At 40.6% G+C, this 14,143-nt stretch overlaps 1 protein-coding gene across 2 annotated transcripts; it reads left to right on the top strand.

Annotated features, from left to right (window-relative positions):
- The first annotated feature begins 606 nt into the window (after positions 1-606).
- Positions 607-12,512, top strand: LOC103180485 (protein mono-ADP-ribosyltransferase PARP15-like). Of its 2 annotated transcripts, XM_007896372.2 has the most exons (9): positions 607-866; positions 4,899-5,018; positions 5,872-5,934; positions 6,546-6,719; positions 7,440-7,624; positions 8,257-8,317; positions 10,043-10,182; positions 11,581-11,755; positions 11,993-12,512. In XM_007896372.2, exons 1-9 carry the CDS (start codon positions 773-775, stop codon positions 12,295-12,297), a joined length of 1,317 nt encoding a protein of 438 aa, XP_007894563.2. In that variant the 5' UTR covers positions 607-772; the 3' UTR covers positions 12,298-12,512. The 2 variants fall into 2 exon arrangements, with proteins under 2 accessions (XP_007894563.2, XP_042192508.1); XM_042336574.1 differs by lacking the exon at positions 4,899-5,018.
- The last annotated feature ends 1,631 nt before the right edge of the window (positions 12,513-14,143 follow it).

Here is a 14,143-nt window from a genome sequence, read left to right as displayed (position 1 = left end):
GAGAAGAAAGTTTCTTATGCAGAGGGGAAGCAATAATAATCCTTGCATTTGATGTAGCGCTTTTCACGTTTTCTAGATGTCTCAAAGCACTTCACAGAATGTACTTTAAAGTGAATTGACTTTTGTTGGCGAAATGTGGCAGCACTTGAGACCAATCACATGCAAACCAATTTGAGATGGATCGAGAGGACCTGGCTTTGACTCCTGGGCAGGGCAAAACATTAGGCAAGTTTCCTTAATCCACACCCCTCTGTTTACCGAGCAGCAAGTAGGAAAATGGTTGTTAGTCGATTGGTGAGTCCCTTTTCCGGGATAATAATCCCTTCATCCCTTCAAAAAAAATACTAATAATAGTTTGGTCAATCCATGACTTCGTGGGACACTACTGTGTGCAATTCGCTGCCGTGTTTTGCCTACAAAATATACGTTCGGTTCACATTACAGTACTCATCAGACATCACGTTCTGTGAAGCACTTTGGGACGTCTCAAACATAAGGCGCTGTATCAAATGCAAGGATTATTATATGTACTGCACTCCCCCACACCTCCGTGATTTGGGAGGTGGCTGAATATTATAATTCATTTCAACTTTCAGTTTCAGTGGCACTCATGTGGCACTCAGTTTCAGTGGCAAACATGAGAAAGTTTATTTTACTTGACTTCCAGTAGTATTCACAATGGGTTAAGTGAAGGAAGTAAGTGCAAGAGAAGAAATAGTGAAAAGGAGCTGGATTTCCTCTGCATGTGGATGGTTTGCCAGCAGATCTGAATATGGATTTCATAAGGGATAAACTTTTCATTTGTTGCCGAAGGAAAAGGAGATCTGAAAGCAGTAGGGTGAATGTACATCAGGTTCCCATGAAAGGTAAGAATTCACATGGCTCTGCAGTCTTCGTTTCGCACAGCACTACAAAGCTTTTTCTTTTCTTTCTCAGTCGATGAAATATAATTCTGCTGATACTGCATTTGGGAAGGTTATAAATAATAATAATAATAATCATCCTTGCATTTGATCTAGCGACTTATTATGTGGTTGAAACATCTCAAATCGCTTGACAGGATTTTGCTGTGAAGGGTGGTGACTGTATAAGAATGTGGGGAATTGTTGGGTACAGGAAGAAACCCACATCTCTATTGGAATTGTGCAAAATTGATTCGTCCAGAGAGCGGGGGCCAGTCTTTTTGGTCAGACAACAAAATAAATGATCTTGATTGAATATTGGACTGCACTGCACTAGAGGACCGTTGGCCCAGAGGGGAAAGCTCCCTTCTTTTTATGAATGGTGTAATGGGATCTTTAATTTCCAACTTAAATGGGATCTTTCCGATTTTCATCCTCGGTTTAACGTCTCAACCAAGGGGCGGCACCTCGAACAACAGAGTTTAAAGTCTGGTTGGAAACTTGCCTGAACTCCGGCCATTATTCATGTGCGAATCTTGATAATAATAATAATAATCCTTGGATTTGATAACGCCCTTTTTAAGTCTTCTAGACGTCTCAAAGTTTCACAGAATAGACTTTAAAATGAATTGACTGCATTTTTTTTGTGGGCGAAATGCGGCAGTCAATTGCGTACAGCAGTGTCCCCACAAACAGTCGTGGTTTGAAGTGAACTTTATAAGGGCTCTGGGGCCAATTAACCAGGACCAATGAAAGGGATCAGGAGGTAGAAAAGCAGGAAGCAAGGAGAACCGACGAGACATTTTTTGGTTGGATTTTTTGATTTGTAACTTGTGAGCTGAGAATAAAAGCGAATGTCAGCACAGTGTTCAATACATTGGAGTCGACCCCTATCCTATTCTCCTTCCGGTGTCCACACTGACTGTGCATACACACACCTGAGCAGCAATCACTAGATACTTGAGCTGATGTATTAACCGAGGGGAGGGGGTGGGAAATGGAACGGGTGCAGAGGGAAGGGGGTACTCTGAGGCCAATTGAAGTAACCTTGATCAACCTTTTTGTAACAATGTAAAGTAATCTCTGCACAAATAATCTTCTGCCTTTTTACCTTAGAGATCAAAATGTAGGAGATTATTTGTGCAGAGATTATTTTACTTTATTGCCAGGTTACAATCGTAAAATAGCTTTCCTCAGTGGAAAGTCCCTCTAGTGGAGGCACAGCACAGAAGCTGCAGTTTTTAAAACAATGGTCCTTCAACTACTTTCTACTTGAAGTGAATATTGGCCGCGTTCGCCCACAAATATACAGTCAATTCACTTTACAGTATATTCTGTGAAGCGCTTTGGGACGTCCTCCCGACGTGAAAAGCGCTATATCAAATGCAAGGATTATTATTATTGCCTTTGTGGTAAAATGGTTAGCAGTGTGACAATTATTATGACTTGGTAACAATGCATTGGGCCAAGTAGTGACTTTGTTGTCTACCTTCACATCATTCTGTATTGACTAGTTATACCCAGATCATCATCTCTTTTGCGAACGAGTCATTGATTCACTTTACAGTATATTCTGTGAAGCGCTTTGGGTCTCTAGAAGACGCTATAATCAAATGCAAGGATTATTATATTGCCTTTGTGGTAAAGTGGTTAGCAGTGTGACAATTCCTCACGGTTACATTCAGAAATGACTTGGTAACAATGCATTGGGCCAAGTAGTGACTTTGCTGTCTACCTGTCGTGGAGTCCTGTAGCTCAGTGGTTAGAGCACTCGCTTTGCGAGCGAGAGACCTGAGTTCAATTCCAGGCAGAGGGCGAAACCTTGGGCAAGTTTCCTTACTCCACACAGAGCCTAATAATAATCCCTCCAAAACCAAAAACAATAATAAATTGGTCATTTTCAATCCACGACTGTTTGTGGGACATTGCTGTGCGCAATTGGCTGCCGCGTTCGCCCACAAATATACAGTCAATTCACTTTACAGTGTGTTCTGTGAAGCGCTTTGGGACGTCCTCCCGACGTGAAAAGCGCTATATCAAATGCAAGGATTATTATTATTATTATTATTACCTTCACATCATTCTGTATTGACTAGTTATACCCAGATCATCATCTCTTTTGCGATCGAGTCATTGATTGAGGCATTGTCCATCTTGCAATTCAGGTGAATGAAACCTATCCCTTCCTATTTCAGTCCCTGTCTCCATCTCTGTCTCCGTCGCTTTTTCAAAGAAATTTGAAAGGAATTTGAAAGCAAAGGAATTTTCTTCCTGGATGTCTTCACGAAAATTCCTTCATTAAAATCCACCTTACGAAACAAAAAAACAATGAATGAACTATCTCATCTATTAGGTACAGATTAGTTACGGTGTTTGACTCCAATAACAATGTATATCAACAAAAATACACTGTCACTACACTACAGTACAAATCAGGTGAAGAGTTTGGAGACAGCTTCTTGGTGTGAAAGGTACTATATCTTTCTTCCCTCCCTTCTCCTCACCCCCCTATGCTAGATGTCCACCCTGCCAATGTAAAGCCCTCCGAGTTATCCTACATGAACAGTGCTATGTAAATGAAAGTTGGTGTGGTTCTTAAATATGAGGTTTATGGTTATTTTTTAACATTCACTTCATTTTAATTAATCTTGTTCCACAAAGTACCTGGAGGGATTTCTGTGAAAGGCAGGACTCGCTGGTATTCTGGCACTACTCCTGATTGTATCTGCCATTAAAGCTGATTTTAACAGCACAAAAAGAATGCAGAAGAAGCACACTAAAAAAGACTGGCAATGTAAGACAGCTGCACCTTACGAACACAAATTCCTGTGCTTTGTGGACATCTATTTTTTTTGGTTCACATTGTAAACATTTTTAATCTTTGGTCACTCAATCCATGACTGTTTTGGGACACTGCTGTGCACAACTGACTGCCGTGTTTTGCCACAAAATATAGAGTCACTACTCTTTACAGTCTATTCTGTGAAGCGCTTTGAGACGTCTCGAAGAGGTGAGAAGGCGCCGTATAATAATGCAACGATTATTATTTTTAAAATGTCTCCAATGGTGCTGGGAGTGTTCTCTGCCTCTTTCAGGAAGTCTGCTTGGCCTGTAAATTTCCCCCAGCACATTGTGATGCTGATTAAAGTTTATACTATCGCAAAGGTCAGAACTGGGCAAAATAAAACACCTTCAAGTTCTGCAACAACTTCCATCGAAACCACCCGATAACAGTAGCGGGCATTGCTATGTTTTAAGACCCGTTTGTTAATGCCAACTTGACTCCACTGCTCGCACTCTCACCTCTTGAGACAGAGGTTTGTAGCTTCAAGCCCCTGGTCGGGATTTTTTGGGGACATATCAATTACATGATAAGGAACTATATCAAATCAAGCTTTATTATTATTATGAAATTCCTGATGTGCAAAGGTTATTCCACACAATGGGTGAAAAGGTTCATTTATGGTTAGCAATGTGATTTTAATAAGGGCTCTTTCAAACCTATGCTTGTTGAATGTCAAATGATCCACTAGTCACGATCTTGGTGCGGGGTGGCGGCGGGGGAGAGAGAGGTAAGTGAGGTCTCTGATGGACTCTGGGCACTGCTGATGGCAAGCAATATGGTTTTAGCAGGCTAAACACCAGCAGTACCCACTACTGTGAGTAATGTTATTAATGTTAATGGTTATGGTTTCTACAGTATGTAATTCTTAGTAAGTTGACAACACTGAAGATGGCAGTGGAGGCTGAGGGTATTCACCACAATGACACTGACTTGATTAAGATGTATTTCTAAGTTGGAAATATTTTAATAAGGAACTTATTGAAATAAATTCCACTGCAGAGATAAAAAGATTGTTAATATCATAAAAATCTATGTGTTCCTGTCATTGACACAGTACGATGCCACAAACGTTCAACCAGGAATGTTACTGAACAATATCCGTGCTTACAAATAAGAATTGTTTCATAGTGACTGCTATAATCTCTCTGCAGCGCTGACAATGACAGTACAAATAGGTGATATAATAGTGATGCTGAAAAAAGGGAACATCACTAAAGAAATTGTGGATGTCATAGTGAACTCTACCAACAAGACCTTGGACTTGAATTTCGGTAAGTTTTCAGAAATGCTGACTGCAATCTGAATGTTAAATTCTATTCACAATTAAATTCAATTTCCCTGTGTCTCCCTTCCGGACTCCGAATGATTTTCACAAGTGTGTGGAGTTGTTGGTTGGGTTTTCAATCCTCTCAAGTACGGTGACAGGTATCTGCATGTGGCAGAGATCTGGCTTACCGCAAAGTAAACTCATAGAAAAATAACAATCGACTCTTCAAAGCCTCATAAAGCCTTGTCACATCATTAAATCATTTAAAAGCACATCACAGAGTTTACTGTAAAGTGAAGTGATTGTGTATTTTGTGGGCAAAATTTGCAGCACCCAGCAATGTCATCACAAATAGCCATGTCTTGAATGACCAATTTTATCTGGGGGCAATTTAGACTAGCTGTCAGGATTTTGACCTTGCTGTCTAGGCTGATACTCTAGTGCAGTGCTGAGGGAGGGCTGCATTGTTTGAGGTGACATTAAACCACGGGCCCATGTATTCAAGTGGACGTTAAAAAAATCCATAGCATATTCAGAGAGTCCCCCCATTAAAAAATGATCTGTCAAGCCTCGGCCTTTGTGGGACATTGCTCTGCGCAAATTGTCTGTTATGTTCACAAAAATTCCCAGCCTCTATACATAGCGGTCTTGTGATGCTCTTTGAGACATTTCAACACTGTGATAAGGAGCTGTGTCAAATGCAAGGATTATTATATTATTATACATTCTTACATAATGCCTTTCAAGCAGGTCAATACCTGGAGGTGCTTAACGTCACCCACTAACTGGAATTCTATCTCACTGACCCATTGGGAAATACACCTTCTAACCTGTGCTTTTTTCCCTTCCTTTTGTAGGTGTGTCCGGGGCGATATTAGAAGCTGCAGGAAGTTCTGTTAAAGATGAATGCAAGACGTTAGGTGCGGCTCCTCACAACCAAGGGTTTGCTCTCTGGGCTACTTGATGTGAAAATGGATCTTCCTTAATAGAATGATGGTGTCAATTACTAGTTATTAGAATCATCAATATATAGTGCGCTAAATGCAGGTTTGATTTCAGTGGCGGAGCAGCCAAAACAGAGACATCAATACCATGATGGTGGGAAAAACAAGGGAATGAGTTTAGAGGAACTAGCATCCGGGGGGCGGGCGGGGGGAGGTGGGAGATGGGTTTAGCACGGATATAGAGGAAATGGGGTTACAATGGATAGCTTTGGGGAAGGTAGAAGCTTGCACCAGCATGGACATGATAGAGAAGGAACAGGGAGATGGCACTAGATAGCGTTGGGGGAGTTGACTCCAGCACAAATATAATTGGGAAAGAGCAGAGATACGGTAGGTATCTCCAGGAGGGGTGAAGGAGAACAGATACCAACATGGACACGGTGTGTAATAATTAGCATATCACACACCACATTCCCACCCCCACAAAGCCCCAGTATTATTATTTTGGGACGGTTTGTTGGATTGTTTATCACGGGCATGTTTCAACAAGCTCCGTCAAACTAACCTTTCATCCATTTCTTTCCCAGGTGGCAGATCAGTCAATGCTCTCGTCACTGGAGCTGGGAAACTGCGCTGCTCAAAAATAGTGCATATCGTTAGACATAAGTCTGACACTATGATTGCAACATCAGTAGAAGAGGTCCTTGCAATATGTAATGAGTTGAACATGGCTACTGTTGCGTTCCCTGCCATAGGAACAGGTAAAACCTCCTGTATTATAACCGGATCTGGTCTGGTCACTGACTCACTTGCCAGATGAGTTGGCAATGAGAGGGCATAGACTTGAGGGATTTACCATGAAGGTTGTTAAGATGTGGGATGCCCTACAAATAATGACGACAATCCTTGCATCTGATACAGCACCTTTCACATCAGGAGGACGTCTCAAAGAGCTTGAAAGATATACTGTAAAGCAGTGGTGGCCAAACCACGGCCATCGGGCCAGAAGTGGCTCCCATGGGGCCGTCAAGAAGTGACCGGCCAGACATTGGCACTAGTCTACTTGAATCTGTTTTAAACCAATGTTTTGTTTCCGGTTTTCTTCTTGATTGAATATTTTTTGGTTTATGGCAATTTATTTTGTTGGTGTTGAAAAAGGTTGGCCACTACTGCTGTAATGTGTAGGGATTATGTATTTTATAAGCAAACTCTGTGCCTAATTTGCACCTAACTGGAACCATGAGTGAATCAGAATCTATATTAGCTTTAAGAGGGATTTAAATAGACATCCAAAAAGAGAATTATCAAAGGGTATGAGGGCTGAAGGCAGGAGCGTGAGAAGAAACTATTAGCTCTTTCAGAGAGCCAGTACAGGCACGATGGGATGAGTAGACTCTCTCTGTGCTTAAATGTCTATTGTTGTGTAGTTCATTGAGTTTCATTGAGCAATAAGATGCTCACTTTCACTAATTTTATTTCAGGCCAAGGCGGGATTGATCCACAAGTCGCCATCAATGCAATCTTTGAAGGAATTGACAATTTCTTCCTGCTGAACATGGCTTCGAGCCTGAAAATCATTACCATTGTTGCATTTGATACAACTGTTCATGATTGTTTTGCTAAATTTTTTGCTGAAAGGCAGCAAATGTCTGATGGAGACACCAGGGTAATCTTGATAATAATAATCCTTGCATTTAATGCAGCACCTATCATATCAACATGTCTCAAGATAATTGCAGTCATGTGCTGTGACCTTTTATTTGAGGCAAATGCAGCAGTTAATTTGTGCACACAGGTATCCACAAGCAGCCAGCCCAGTCATGAAGTGAATGACCAACTTGTCTGGAAGATATTTGGTCACTTGGACACTAGGTGAAACGCTCGCTCACTTCTAATTGTTTCAAGAAATCTTTCACATCCCATGGGATAAGGCATACGGAACCTCGGTTTATCATCTCCTCTGAAGCATTGCGCTTCTGATAATTCTCATCTCTCCCTAGTACTGCACTTGATTGCCAGCCTAGACAGTGGGCTCACATTCCTGCTGCTGGTCTTGAACCCTGAACCGTTTAGCCCCGGAGGCAATAGTCCTACCAATTGAATGATGTTGATGCCGAGAATCCTCACAGTCAAATACCCGGGAGCACCAATGTTGGGGCGGTGTCGCCGAGCGGGGGGAGGGGACCGGCTGATATGAACGTTAAATAATTATTCTGTTCAATAATTTAATTATAATAATAATTTTGAATAATGGCTTTGTCTAATTGAATGAACACCTTTTATATTGTTCTTGTTTAGGGAACAGGTTCAAATACCCCCGAATATCAAGAAGTCCGAACCTCATTGCCGGCGTTTCAGTGTAAGTATCGTTATGGGAGGAGGGGGTAAGAATTATGGGTGATTGAAGTGAATGACTAATTCTATCTGCGCAATGTTTGACTGGATGTCAGGATTTTAAGCTTGAAGTCTAGGCTGATACTCCAGTGTAGTGCTGGGCAAGTGTTGCATTGTTATCCTTCTTGACGGTCACTATATAAATCCAGGTTGTTGTTGTAAGTCACTACTGTGTTGGTGAACATGGCAGCTAATTTACACAAAGCAATGTCCCAATGAAGCAATTGACCAATTTTATCTGGGGGATTGTTGGACAGGAAACCAGGAGAAACTCCCTTCTCTTTTTCAAACAGTGCAACAGGATCTTTAACATCATCTGAATATCTGGGACCTCAGTTTAACGTTCCAATCAAAAGACGACATCTCCTACAATGTAGCGCAACCCCAGCACTGCACTGGAGTGTCAGCCTGGACTATATCAGTCCAAAGACCCGACATGGGGCTTGAACCAACATCCTTCTGTCTCAGAGGCGAGAGTGCTACAAACTGAGCTAGGCTGACACCTAAAAGGTTTCACCTAAACATATTGTGAGGTAGTCTAGCAATAGGGGGTAAAAATTAAAAGAAGAATTAAAGTTAGAAAACTTGAAATTTAAAAAAAAATACTCTGTGAACCAGAGGTGGATTGGAGTTTACAATGATGGGTTCCAGGTGCTGTCATCTGAGGGACAGATATTTTTCTTGCAGCTCGTTATGTTTCTAAATCACTTGGCTTATCGATATATTATACATTATATTATATTATTTATTCACACAGGGAGTTGTTTAGATCTGGAATGCATTGCCTGAAAGGGTGGTGGAAGCCGATTCGATAACACTTTTAAGAGAGAAGTAGATCATTTTGGGGGGAGGACAAGTTTGCAGGGCGATGGGGAGAGCAGGAGAGTGGGATTGATTTGGATAGCTCTTTTCAAAGACACGATGGGCCAAATGGCAGTGTGTTCAACAAGCGTAAAGGTGGCTTGAAAGATTAAATAGATTGGTGCCCTAGGTCTGAGCTAACCATCAGTTAAGTGATTTTATGATTCTAAAGTGTCAAGGAAGACAAGATTAAGTGAACCTTTGACACCAGGAATCTCAAGGGCTGTGAAGGAATGATTGGATGAACCAGTTTGAGCATGTGAGTGGCGAAATCATGATTGAATGTGATTGTACAAAATAACCTATGAATTCAATTATTCATTGTAAGGGTCAAATGGACTAAGTTAGGGGTACTGAGGAGGAAGCTTGAGCTAAATTCGGGGAAGTGAGTAAGGGTCGGAGATGGATCTAACAAGACTAATACTATTAAAGATACTGAAACCTTTCCAGAAGAAGTAAAAATTGGTAAAATTATCTCTTCTGTATTTCCCAAGACATCTTTGTTCATGGAGTCTCAGTAGTTATGAAAGTATAAGATTTCATGATTTATTAAAGTTTGGTTAAATTCAATACTGTTAAAGTATTTTTTAAAGTATTGCCGATGTGCTATTGCGTCACTGTGCTGCATTTGGAAAACTTATTGAGATTTAAGAGAAATAAAGAGTTGTGGGTAGTTTGTGGGATGGCTCTGATTGAGCTTGTACTTTCGACAACATTGAGAAGTGAAGGATCATGACTTTCAGAGTGCACCTGGAAGGAGCATCTGGAAATTCACGTGTAAAGAAAAGGGATAAGTGTACTATGACAATATGTATCTTTTATTTTCCAGGTACGCTCCCAGCAAGTTGGACTCCCATGAACGATCAGGAGTATCTGGAAGTTCCCCTGCAGTTTGGCTCAGAAGAATACAGCAAAGTAGCAAATGAATTCAGGACATCTTGCCAAAACATTGCGGTTGACATAATTCAGGTAAGCATTTAGCTGGAACTCAGGAAACACAACCGCAAGATCTTGAACTTACACAGAACCCTTCACATAAAATAAGCACTTTTAATCAGTGTTAATTTCATCATTCGCACGATCCGTAATTGAAGGTCCATAAATTTCCCAATTCCCTCTTACAATAAGCTTGAGATAGCCAAATAATTAGGCTTGATGATTTGATATTAGTTAAAATCGGAATTTGTTTCGTTTTCCAAAGTGGAGTACAATAGCTTAGCAGTTCGAGTGTTCGCCTCACAAGTGAAAAGACATAGGTTTGATTTCCGGGTAGGACTAAGCCTTATGCAAGTTTCCTTACTCCATACACCTCTGTTTACCTAGCAGTAAGTAGGACCCCGGTTGTTAGTTGATTGGCTTATCGCTTTTCCCAAGGTAGTAATCCCTTCCAAAACAGAAAGAAATACAAATAATAAAAATTTGCTGTCACTCAATCCACAACTGTTTGTGGGACACCGCTGTGCACATAAAATATACAGTCAATTCACTTTACAGTACATTCTGTGAAACGCTTTGAGACGTCTCAATGACGTGATAAGACGCTATGTCAAAAGCAAGGATTACTATTATAGTCACGCAGTAAGTTACATCAGTGTCACTGCCTTCATGGAGCCAGCATCCTCAGCACACAGGAAGGGAGGATCAAGATCCACAGAGATCTTTCGCCTATTTTCGCAGCAGAAAAAAAGATTGCTAAAATGGAAGAATTCCAAAGAAAGGAAGGAAACTAAGGAAACAATGTCGATGTTAACTGTCGAATAATTTTTTTTAAAAATAATAAAATATCAGTCCTACAATTTAATAATTTAACATTATGTTTTAAATCAATATTTAATACAGCAACGTGCATTTATATAGCAACTTTTCACGCAGGGTGCCGTCTCGGAGGACTTAACAATAGCGTAGTTAGATGCCGAGCCAGGCTGGTGAGAATGGGGAAGTGACCCTACTGTTAAAAGAGTAAACAAATACAAATTAATTATTAATGGTAATTATTATTTGTAGCATTCTTGTATCACCCCAGGGCTCCATCCTTTGCAGATGACACACTTTACAATTTACTTTGCCTCCTCCAGCTGTCTGCCGATATTCTATCAGCTTCTCTGGATGAGTACAAAGTTCCTGCAGCTGAATGTGGACAAGACAGAAGCCACAGAATTATGATTTATTATTCTTTCAACACACCAGTGTAATATATTATAAAGCACAATTGTTAATTTATCTTATTTTATGGGATTAACAACGATGTTTTAAGAATACATCTTTGTGTCTCTTATTTAATTTTTAATGTTTATTTTAAAAGACATTAATGCATTTTGTTTGTGTAAAAACAAGTTAACGCTGTAAAAGTTGCTGCTTTTTTTTTAGATCGACAGGATTCAGAATCTCAAACTTTGGGAAAGTTACTCTGTCAGGAAGAAGGCAGTAGATAGAAAGTATCCGAATATGGTAAATGAACGGACTCTGTATCATGGGACAACGTGCGAAATTGCTGAGCAAGTGAAGAAGTTAGGCTTCAACAGAAGCTTTTGCGGCAGGAACGGTAAGTCACTGCACTTTACAATATATCCCGTGAGCGCTTTAGAAGGTCCTCCCGACATTAAAGGCGCTATACCAAATGCCAGGGTTATTATTATTATTAAGTTCAGAGGTTATTCTTTTCAAAGTGGTTGGGGATGACTTTTGTGGTGTCATTTTTTGGGGGGTGTAGTTATCATCTCTAATTACACACTAAAGCAACGACATTAACAACCTATGATGTTTTTCTTGTATTCCTTAGCCCTATCTTATGGAAGAGGCACTTACTTTGCCAAAAATGCCCAATACTCATGTGACAACAAGTACTCCAGCCCCAGCGACCAGGGATACAAATACATGTTTCAGGCACGAGTGATAACTGGGAAGTTGTGCCTGGGGAACCATTTAATGAAGGTACCATCTCCAGTGGATGAAAAGGATTCAACCAATCTCTGTGACTGTTCGGTGAACAATGTGTCAAACCCGTCCATTTTTGTTATCTTTTGTGATGACGGGGCATATCCCGAATACTTAATAACCTTCAACAAAAAAGAACAGCGCAAGTAGATGGAACCAGGTCTATTTGAGAGAATGCTGGGGGAGAAATTCCATGTGGCGCTGGATTTATTCTTATTTCCCTGACATTTAAGAATTTGGTAAATTTTAACAAATTCACTTTTAATTTGAAAAGCAGTTTGCCGTAATTCTTAAAAGAAACGGCAAAAAAGACAGTATTTCAGAGCAATTGCCACACCCCCACCCACCCAATTTGTTGCTAAGCGAACCTTGTATATATTGTTACCTTTGCACTTGGTTCTGGTTTACTTACCTCTATAGACACTGGTACACTTGGAGAGGGGGGTGAGGTGGGTGTGGGCAAATTTAGCTCAGAGGAGGTGACTCTTCCAAGCCTGGGGAGTGGGGGGGAGATGGGCGCTGTTGACTTTCATTGATCTCTTCCAACCTCAGGTGAAACCAGCACAACTTTTAGGTGCAAATGTCTGGCTACTTTCTTCAATGAATGAATCATTAATTTCCAAAGGAGTAAAATCCCACCTGAGTCTCAGATTTACTCTATTAACATAGAATTTCAACAACTACAACTACTTACATTTACACAGCGCCTTTCACATCGAGAGGACATCCCACTGAGCTCAACATCAGGGATTTGAACCTGACCTGTAGGTTGGGATCAGGAGGGGTTAAGGGTAGTGGTAGGATTGTGACCGAAGTTGTAGTTGAATAGGAGGGTTTTGAGATGGGGACTTGAAGGAGGCAATGGAGGGAAACCGTTTTCCTTGTAATTTCTTTTAAAAAACACCTTGAATGTAAAGACAGAATTCAACAACTTGCCAAACGCTGGAGGCTCTGAAATGCCATGTTAATAGAGTAAATGTAGAGACCCAGATGGGATTTTATACCCATGAGTGTAAGATCAAATAGAAAACCATCATTTCCACGTTTACTATAGCGACTACAGAAGGAAGACCTTACCTGTGAACCTGTACTCACTCACAAAAACACACAGTCATTGCACTTTATAGTATATGCTGTGAAAGTCTTTGGGACATCCTCCCAACGTGAAGGCTCTATACCAAATATAAGGATTATTACTTTTATTATCTCATCAAATGCTTGTCTATCCTCAGTTCTCCAATATAACCCACATATGCAGGTTTATGAGCACGAGTAAATTACAATACTGTATTAGTGTTTACAAAAGTTGCTTTCATTATAGCATTTAAATAGCCTTAGATTTTCTTACTTGAAGGAATAGAAATTGTAATATATACAAGTTCAGTCACACCTCATTCACCTACAGAATACACAGTCACAATGCTTTCCAGTGTATCCTGTGAAGCACTTTAATATGTCCTCCTGAACAGCTCTATATTATTACTGTATTATTTTTTTGATGGTTATATGACTCTGTGGAGGACTGTGATTTTCCAATTGGTCTGAGCCTCTGATTCAGAAAGCTTTCGGCACTGTTACCTCATTTATGAAAAAAGGAATGAAAATTGTCAAAAGTGTGATGTGTCAACTGTCACCGGAGACAGCTGACACAGAGTTGTTAAATGTGATTGAGATGTGTAAATAAAGACATTTTTGGTCAATGTGATGTGACTTCCCCTCACTCCACACACACCAGCCTCCATCCACACACACACCAACCTCCCCCTATCTTCTCAGCTCCGAGATAAAGGTTAGGCTTGACGTTACCGCGGCAGCAGTTTTTGCACTTTCAGCACACGGTTCCAGTTTTAAAATTCGTCACCGCTCGACCAAATGTTCTGAAGCCGGACAAGGTGACGTGAACACAAGATTGCTACAGGACGACTTAAGATGAGAGGAAAGTTTCTTATGCAGAGGGGAAGTAATAATAATCCTTGCATTTGATATAGCGCTTTTC

This window comes from Callorhinchus milii, unplaced genomic scaffold (assembly GCF_018977255.1).
Source record: "Callorhinchus milii isolate IMCB2004 unplaced genomic scaffold, IMCB_Cmil_1.0 Scaffold6, whole genome shotgun sequence".
Classification (NCBI taxonomy): domain Eukaryota; kingdom Metazoa; phylum Chordata; class Chondrichthyes; order Chimaeriformes; family Callorhinchidae; genus Callorhinchus; species Callorhinchus milii.
Note: the sequence above shows the minus strand (reverse complement) of the source record. Positions and strands in the feature narration are given on the sequence as shown.